This window comes from Diplotaxodon limnothrissa, linkage group LG11 (assembly GCF_057381915.1).
Source record: "Diplotaxodon limnothrissa isolate DT_005_m linkage group LG11, D_limnothrissa_male_GT1.1, whole genome shotgun sequence".
In the NCBI taxonomy this organism is placed as follows: domain Eukaryota; kingdom Metazoa; phylum Chordata; class Actinopteri; order Cichliformes; family Cichlidae; genus Diplotaxodon; species Diplotaxodon limnothrissa.
This window is the reverse complement of record NC_140606.1, coordinates 36,579,690-36,588,901: the sequence shown is the minus strand read 5'-3', so window position 1 is coordinate 36,588,901 and position 9,212 is coordinate 36,579,690. Positions and strand designations below refer to the sequence as shown.

The 9,212-nt window shown below is 36.7% G+C and overlaps 1 protein-coding gene across 2 annotated transcripts; it reads right to left on the bottom strand.

Moving 5' to 3' along the window:
* Positions 1-423: 423 nt before the first annotated feature.
* rbm8a (RNA binding motif protein 8A) lies at positions 424-5,485 on the bottom strand. 2 transcript variants are annotated; one of them, XM_085365931.1, is made up of 6 exons: positions 5,411-5,485; positions 4,842-4,901; positions 4,672-4,749; positions 3,647-3,783; positions 1,929-2,065; positions 424-711 (listed from the first exon to the last, which is right to left on the bottom strand). In XM_085365931.1, exons 1-6 carry the CDS (start codon positions 5,475-5,477, stop codon positions 663-665), a joined length of 528 nt encoding a protein of 175 aa, XP_085222057.1. In that variant the 5' UTR covers positions 5,478-5,485; the 3' UTR covers positions 424-662. The 2 variants fall into 2 exon arrangements, with proteins under 2 accessions (XP_085222057.1, XP_085222058.1); XM_085365932.1 differs by having other exon boundaries at positions 5,417-5,485.
* Positions 5,486-9,212: the final 3,727 nt, after the last annotated feature.

Here is a 9,212-nt window from a genome sequence, read left to right as displayed (position 1 = left end):
CGGGACAGGCAAAAAAAAAAAAAAAAAAAAGGAGCCAATGTCCCCCCCAAAAAACCCAAACCCTTGAATAAATATAAAGAAATTAAGAGGTAACTTTTACACACCACGACACTAAGTTACACACTTAACATGAAAGGTAAATTTAACTCATTTCGAAAGTAAAGATAACCTATACATTATCATTTTCCCTTTCATAAAGTATTATATATGTAAATCCTAAATGTTCTTTTCTACATTCTTCATATGTATATGATGTCTATATATGCTTATATTATCTATCTATCTATCTATCTATCTATCTATCTATCTATCTATAATTTCATGCTCAATGAGCTGGTAGGCTGATTTCTCTGTTAACTGTTATTTTAAAAACAAAAAGACAAACAAATCATAGGTTTACATTTTAAAATTTTTAATTTTCCCTAGGCTATATAAAATAAAATCCAAGTTACAATGAGCAAACAGAAAGCACTGTGAGGGATTCATGAAAACCATAAACATGTACATGTCTGTCTGAAAGTAAAAGCACAAATTCTCTGTTAGAACCAATTGCCCAGCTACACAACGTTTACTGAAAATATTGTACAAAAACTCCAAAAGTTGCTTCGTAGGAAGGCATTAGAAGCCTATTAACTGGTTATCAAAGTGATGACTTCCTCCATTCAACGCCGCCTCCTGTCTGGACTTCTGCTGCGCCTCCGTCCACCAGCCCTAAAACAAAACACACATTAAATCAAAAAGGGAAATCTTAAAATTAATTAATTAATAAATAAATTCAAAAATCAGAGTTTCACTTAAATAACTACATATAACTCAATATGGGTGGTAACATAAAAAAATATATTTATTGTTGTAATTTATTTATTACCCTATTAAGCTGTGTTTTATGTTTTACCTGCTTTAACATTAACTACAGCATAAATACAGTATATTTATAGTAACTTGTGGAATAGCTGTGACAGTGACTTAAAAAGGTGTAGTTTATTTTTCTTGTTTAAAAACAAACTAGAGTATTAGAAAAATATATTAATCAAGAATGAAGAGAGCAATATTAATAATAATAATACAGAAAGTCTTGGTTGTTTCGCGTGGATTATCGAATTATTACGAATTATTATTGTGAAATTTAATTTACTTACTTATCTAAGATGGAAAGTTTGTTTGTTCGTTTTGTTTTACTCTTTTGTAAATGAGCTGCTTCCTAAATGATCTTTTGTTAAAAGGGTTGGCATTATAAGCATTTGCTCCAGTCAGTACCTTTTTGATTAGCTTCATCTCGTGCTTTCTTTCTTTGTGGTAGATCTTTATTCTGTATTCATTGAGAGATTTGAATTCTAATCAAATAAATAAATAAATGAAGAGAAACCTTTCAGTAACAATGTAACGAGAAAATGTAACATCTATATTGTCATTACTGCAAATATGAATGCAAAGACTAAGTGCTGGGTAGAAAGAGGAAAATTCATCACCAATTACATAATAAAATTCTACTTAAATATTACATGTGTTATAGTCAGCCATTATAAAGATTTTTTTTTTAACGTAATTTGACTTTTGTGGGTTTTTTTCTTTTTTAATTATTGAGTCCCTTCATTTCTTGGTTTTGTTTTTTTAACTTTATTGAACCACTGTGTTTTGGATATTGTTTTCTATGTTTGTTTGTTTTTAAAACAATTCGACTTTACGCTACTTATTTCTGAGCTGTGTTTAATGTTTTGTCATCTGTCACAGAGACATTTAAATTATATCTTATCTACAAAACTTGAGTAGTCATGTCATCAGTAGTGGCTGCATGGTAAGAGGGGAAAAAAATGATCACTTATGATGACAAAATCCTACTGAAATGAATGTACAGAGTATGTTTCTGTAGATTTTTCAAACACTGGAGCTTGTTTCTGCTCCAAGATGGATGAAGACACCACCCTCACCTTCTCTTGTTCTTGGGAGGCCCTCTGACAAAACACCAGTCTACACTGATAGGCTGGCCCATCATGTCCTGACCGTTGAGCCCTTCCATGGCTGCTTGAGCCTCTTTGTACGTCTCATACTCAACCAGTGCATAACCCTGGGGACAGAAGACTGTGTGAATTATTGCATATTTATGTACACAGTAAAATCAAATACTTCAGTTATTGGTAGAACACATTCTGACTTTGTTGTACAACAATCTGTTTTTGCTTCAAACCGCCTTTAAGGAAAACTTTACACGTTCTCCATTCTTAGCTGACAGAGGTTGGGGTAGAATTCCCTTTGGTCCTACTTTACATCAAAAACAATGCTGCCACCGTGTGGTAGAAAAGAGGATGTGTTTCTATATTTAAAAGGAACAGTTTTAATTTGCACCTCTTTGCCCTAATCTAGTTCCCCATCGTTAGACCTGACTGTGCCCCCAATAAATTTTATTTCAGGATGCCTTACTGAAGGATGTCTGCATCCCTGAAATACAACTGGAAAAGAGAGAAGAGGTATGCATCCTCTGCACAAGTGTTTTTCCCACATGGAATAAGTGTTATACACAGCTGAAATACAATGACAATGGTGGGATGAGGACTCTACAAATAGCTGTTCCTTTGCATTCATGCAGTTGTTTCAGTTTGGCTGCATAAACAATCTTTCTCTATTTTACCATTTGCGTGGAATATAAACAAACAAATGTGTAATATCTGTATATTCCTGGTTTGAATTTGGTTAAGTTAACCCAACTATAAAAAAGTGTCACAAGCCACTGTTAAACTGACTTATGAGATGATAAAAAACAAAAACAAACGGCACACAACAACAAAACACTAAAAGGACAATGAAATGTGCTTTTAGTAAAAATTTGTTGTGTGTAAAATTTCCAGTTTGATCCATATCACATGTTAAAAATGAGAACAATCTGATCAGAAAACCAGCAAGCAGGTTACCAATAATTTCATTTTCACACAGACAGAGGAGATGGGATTGTTAGACCAAAACATAATCCTTTACACACATTAAGGACATCTGCAGTATTAAAAATCTTTGGATTTAGGGTTTTGTTTCGCAATAATTAGACCAGAGAAATGTTGGTTACTTTTTTGGTAACTAACTTGACACTGGCACTTCTCTTTGTATGAAATCAGTTAAAGTGTGACTCAGTGGATGGTCATGGCTCTGGCTTCTGAGTTTATTCTTCATGGATGGCATCGTGGTGTCATCGTTAAGAGTCAAACAAACATGTTATGCAGCCAGGTGTTGTGTATGCAGGTGGAAGGCAACAGTGATCTGTCTGGGCTCAAACCACCTTTACCCCAGAATGAAGCAATGTTTTCAACAAGCCATTTTTTTTTCTCCACTCAAACAGAAATGGATGTAAAAACCAGTCAAACAAAACAAAAAGAGCCAATTTAACAGTAGCATTGTTTGGGGTGTACAATCAACCTGTCTGAAAGATCTACGGAACAACCGCACGCCTCCCATTCCTCAAAGTGTAGCTGCAAACCACACTGAGGTTCAACTCCAAGTAGCGGGCTAGAATCAGGTATCACCAGACGGCAACCCTGTACTAGCCAGGGTTATCAGCTCACGCACGCACGCACGCACGCACGCACGCACGCACGCACACACACACACACAAAAACCCAAACAATAATAGCATGTGGTTCTTGTTGTTGTATTTTTTTACCTTAAGGTAACCTGTTCTGCGATCGAGGTTGAGATGGAGGTTTTTGATTTCTCCAAACTCTGAAAACTTATCATGGATGTCCTCCTCTGTGGCCTCCTCGTGTACACCCGTCACAAAGAGGATCCAGCCCTCCACAGCTGCAGCAAGGAAAGGAATCAGCATGTGATGAATCAAGTCACCTCTGTCAGTGCGCCCCAGGGCAGCTGTGGCTACAATGTAGCTTGCCATCACCAGTGTTTGAATGTGTGTGTGAATGGGTGGATGACTGAGTAAAGTGCTGTACAAATACAGGACATTTACCAAGTAGCACTTTCAAGTGTATCAACTTAAAAAAGACAAAAAACAAACAAACACTGTATTTGAGTCATAAATAAAAAAAATTCTACTTGTTGATAGTGTGATGCCAAAGGTGCTACATTGCAATAAAGCATTTAATGTAAAATAAAAAGTTTTGCTTTGATATTAAGTCAATAAATAACAGTAGTGACACTTTTTTGGAAGCAAGTTTGCTTTTTTGTAAATCTGAATGGATTTCAATGGTACCAGCGTAATCCTCCTTCTTTTGCTGTTGATTAACTCTGAGATTTCTATTCACACATGTAGCTTGGACTTTATACTATTGACCAAACTTATCATTACAGGTATTGTCTTTTAGAAAAGTAACAAATTACTTTACTAATTACAAGTTACTTGATCATTTTACTTTTGCATTACTCTGTAACACAGCCTGTGGTGCTGTAGTGAAAGGTTTATAAATTGATAATCATGAGAAATTGCACCACACAATTGTAACGAGGACAAACACACAAATTATTTTGTGCTTAAGTATTAAGACAATTACAATTAAGAACATGTATTTAAATATGTTCTAACATGTTCTACCCAGCAGTGATTATCACATTAACAGCAAATGATGTAAGACTACCCAGAAAACCAGTGGTACTTTCTGCTATATCACCGCAAAGCCACAGGCTGCCGTTTCAAGTTCGTGACATAATCCTTTGTTAAACTGTTTCTTTACTTACATCTCTGAGGGCCTGGCTCATCCCCATCTTGCTCCACAGTATCATAGTCCTCTTTGGTTCTGGACCGGGCTCCCTCCTCTGGAAATGTCGACAAAGAAACACTTACTGTACTGCATAGCTAAAGTAAGAGAGGCTATGTAAACTATCGCCATCACACAGGGGTCACTCACCTGAACCGAAGCCTCGTCCTTTCCGCTTCTTGGCTTTCTCTTTCAGCTTGTGGATGCTCTCTAATGAATGAAAGATGAACAAGTCAGAGCCAGCGCACGCTGCTGCAATGTTCGCTTCATTACAAGTTTAACAACGAACAAAATTCGCCAATTTAATTCAACTGACTGGGAATATGTTTAACATGCCCGCTCCCCCCAGTTCGATCCGCAAAAACAATTACCCGTTAGCTGCACTAACCGCGAACTAGCGTGTTAGCAGCTGCTAACAACACTCACAATGAGAGTTAAGTCACCGGCCAAGTAAATTTCCCCTTCGAAACGAAACAGGTGAATTTTAAACATCTCTATGTCCGTAGCCTCGCTAACTTTTACGGAGCGACTGAATAGATCAACTATACGGCGCTAACTCGCGTTAGCATGTTAGCATTTATCGGGCCTGCCACCACGCAGTCTAGCTTTTGTTCCGTTTACGAACATAGCGGCTGCGATTCGGACCTCAATAATTACACATCATTTGAACGCGGGGACAGTAAAGTATTTGCCACTAACAGTGAACATAATAGTGTTACCATCACCATCCTCATCCATAGGAAAGTCCTCGCCTCCCGCTTCATGAAGATCCAGCACGTCCGCCATGATGTCTCTGTGTGTATGCGTCTGACCAACGTAACGTACGTACGCAAAAAGCGCTGAGAGGCAGGCGGAAGTTGCCAGTTTGTATAAAATAAAAGTCAATATATTAAAATACACAGAATAACTAAATAAAGATGAAAATAATTATAAATTTAAAAAAAAAACTATCATTTTTATCACAGAAAGTAAAAAGGCTCAAATAAATTTACACAAACAGGCACATTTAGGTTTATAATGGTGTAGTTTTAAGATACCTGCACTTACAGCCCTGTGCAACTTGTCATTTCTCCATATTTTGTTTGGAAAAAAAAACAAAAACTGGTGCAGTGGTTTATTGAAACATGTGCAAACATACATGGAAATACAGTACACACACAAAAACAAGTTTATACAACTAACAAGCTTGAAAGGTAGTATTTGGTGTAACCACCTTTATTTAGTTGAACTCTCTTAGGCACCTTTCTTGTCATTTGTGTAAATAGTCTTCAGGAAAAGTTCTCCAGGCTTCTTAATTTCTTGGAACCACCAGAGCCCCAAAGACTCGAATACAACTGCAGCAATGTGCTGTGAGGCAATGAGCAAAAATTGCAGTGATAGTAGAAGAAACCTGATTCATCTACGAGGACCCCACCCGACTCCACTCACTTCCATTGCAAGTGGAGTGTATGATTTATCTAGAATAAACCTATAACACTGCAGCTAATATTTCAGCACACGTGGTAAATAATATTAAATACTTTAAAGGTGCGTGTTTTGGAATAACTTTACAAAGCCATTTTTGTCCATATAATTTTGAATGTGATCATCAGTATCTCATTATTTTTTTTACTTAATTTCTTTGAGAACTGTAGGTAATAATTACATATAGTCTGTACATGTAAAACAAAAATGATGTTTTTAAAAAAAAAAATCAAATACTTTGATTTTAGCAAGGCAAACAATGGGACATGACATAGACACACTTTACATATATCATAGGGTTTTCTTGCCATTTCCAATGATTTGTTGCTGAGTACATTAGGATTTTGTAGAAAACTTTGTATTTAGTGTTAAATTGTCTTCTTTTAGATTCTGGTGAGACGATTAGAAACATTCACTCACTTGCCGTCTGTAATCTGAAGACTTGTTAAACACGTCACATTTGAGGGAAAACATTGTTGTTTATTTGTGCTCACATCCTGAATTTAAACATTTCCTGTGTTTATTACACTGTCATCTAATTGTGCTTACAATCCATAGTGAGACAGTGTGCCTGAGGTTTTTGACTCACATCTTCAAAAATCCATGCTCATTCAGTCTCTATGACAGAGATGCTGTGATTTCCGATAACACATCCCATTATCTCTCAGTTACTCTTATGCTTTGGCATAAGTATACACAGACTCATTTTCAATTGCTATTCTAATTTCACTGTATGACCTGGAGACAGGAGATGAATGTGTGTCTTTAATTTTAATAATTTTGTCTGCTTATATTACACTTACTGGTGTGAACTGGCTCTAATATGACTTCTGCATCATATGTAATCTTACCCAGTTTACAGGGAATAGCTGTTCCCTGTCATAAATTACAACATAAGATGTGACAGTCTGCTGCTGAAGATAAGGCGAAGGTGAAAAGAGCAGCATTGTTCTTTATCTTGGTCCATATTTTAGGCTTTTTTTGTTGTTGTTGTTGTTGGGTTTTTTTTGAGGATTTATGTGTTGAGTTTGTTGAATTTTACTTTTAGGAACTAGGAATATCTTTGTTTGAGTTTTGGTTTTTGTAAAAAACAAAAACAAAAAAAACGTTACAAGACCAACAGGGGGCAGTCATGGATCCACTCGCGCTTTTGACCCACGTGTTTGAAACTCATATAAAAGCTGTTCATGTTGGTATTCTGGTGTCATTATGGTAAACTGAAAGCTATTCTTACTGTGAACTGAAATCAAGTGTTGGTAGAGAAATGACTTCAAGCAATGTGTAATCTGGTTAAAGGGTAAAAGCAAAATAGTAGAACGATTAAAGTAGTTCTGATAAACATCTTTAGTAAATGGACTGACACTTATATAGTGCGTTTCTATTCTCGCACAGCACTCAAAGCACTTTATACAACAAGCCTCATTCATTCACTCATATGAGCACTTTTTTCTATGCTTTCATGTATCTTGCCCAAGGATAGTTGACATGCAGACTGGAACGACTAGAGATCAAACTGCCAATCACCAAATCAGTAGGTGACCTGGTCTACGTCCGGAGCTACAGCCACCCTTCAAAGCCCCATAGTAAGCATATATTGTATTTAAAAGAAAGTGTGGTAGTCCCTTTAACCTGCACTGTCTCTAAGGGCCAGTGGGGAGCAACTCCTTTTGGATATGATTTAGGGCATTTGAGTCTTTATAGCTAGTCCAGTGTAGTACTCAGAGTGGAATCAAAGCATTTGTAAGATCTGCCAGATGGTGGATTCGTTTAAGTACACTAATGTGAATATTGTGTAGAACAGGGGTGTCAAACATGTGCTCCGCAGGCTTACCAAAGGGTCCGGTCTGGCCTGTTGGACGGCTTTGCAAAGTGTGAAAATTGCTGAAAAGAAAGCATAATTTCACTGTGATCCATAAGTTTTAATGTACATGTAATGACATTAAATTGAGTGTGAAAAATAGACATTGTTGCAAAAAAAGTCCCACTTAAGATCAAATCTTTTTTTTTTTTTTTTAAATAAATGCATACTTAAGTGATGGCTACCTCCAGTCTCAAACACAAACCAAGGCTATGACAGGTTCAAAGTTTTTAGGCCTCCTAAACTTAAACCTGAACTGAACTTCTAGACCTCTGATGCTGAGCTTGTGCAACCTACCTCTGTATTAACATTAACCTCCTAAGACCTGAACTCTTCCACAGCATGCATTTTTAATTTCTCTTTGATATTTGGGCATATTGGGGCCTGATGAATGTAAAAACAAAGAATTACCAGATTTCTTTTTACACAGCTTTTGTTTCTAAGAAAAATGAGAGCCACAAATTAGGATACTTGTTTAAAATTTCGATAGAACAGTTGCAGTATAATGTAGAGGAAAATTGAGTATTTGGGTATAAATGACCGTAAATGTGATTTCCACATATGTGGATGCCAGGTCCCAGGAGGTTAAAGGCAAATCCTCTGTGCGATAAGCTGCATTTGTTCAGTTCCAGTTGTCCAGATCACCACGTATTTTGACTTCAGCTGACTTTGTTGCAGTTTCTCACAGTGCAAATGTGGTTTGAAAGAAAAAAATAACACCCAAAGCATCTTGGGCGCTACAACACATCAGACTTAACACAAGCAAACATCACAAAGACAGTTTTTACATGATACAGATATGAAAGTTTCTTTGTAATCACTTTATTATGCTCAAAGGAGTGCAGTGCAATATCAGGAGGTACAAAGCCAGGCAGATATGCAGGTTGCCATAGTGACACTACAGACACAGTATGTCCAACCTTGCGTGCTGCTGTAACAATAAAGGGTGAAAAAGGGAGCACAATGGATTTAAAGAAAAAGATAAGACTTCACAAATAATTTTAACAGTCCAAAGATTTATTCAGCGAGATTAAAGGAGCCGTATTTTTTCCCTTTCTCTTGTGCAGGTGTTGCTACATATCCCCATCTTGATTCTTTTGATGTGACTTACCTGGTTTTTGACTGGTCTGCAGAGATGTGTGCCTTCTTGTGAGTATAACAGAGTGAAATGACACTCACCATATGTGTTGGTCAGACTG

Coding starts and splice junctions, on each gene's coding strand:
- rbm8a (XM_085365931.1), bottom strand. CDS start 5,477: ATGGCGGACGTGCTGGATCTTCATGAAGCGGGAGGCGAGGACTTTCCT. Junction 4,902..5,410: donor TATGGATGAGGATGGTGATG/GTAACACTATTA, acceptor TTCATTCATTAG/AGAGCATCCACAAGCTGAAA. Junction 3,784..4,671: donor TGAGCCAGGCCCTCAGAGAT/GTAAGTAAAGAA, acceptor TCCTTGCTGCAG/CTGTGGAGGGCTGGATCCTC.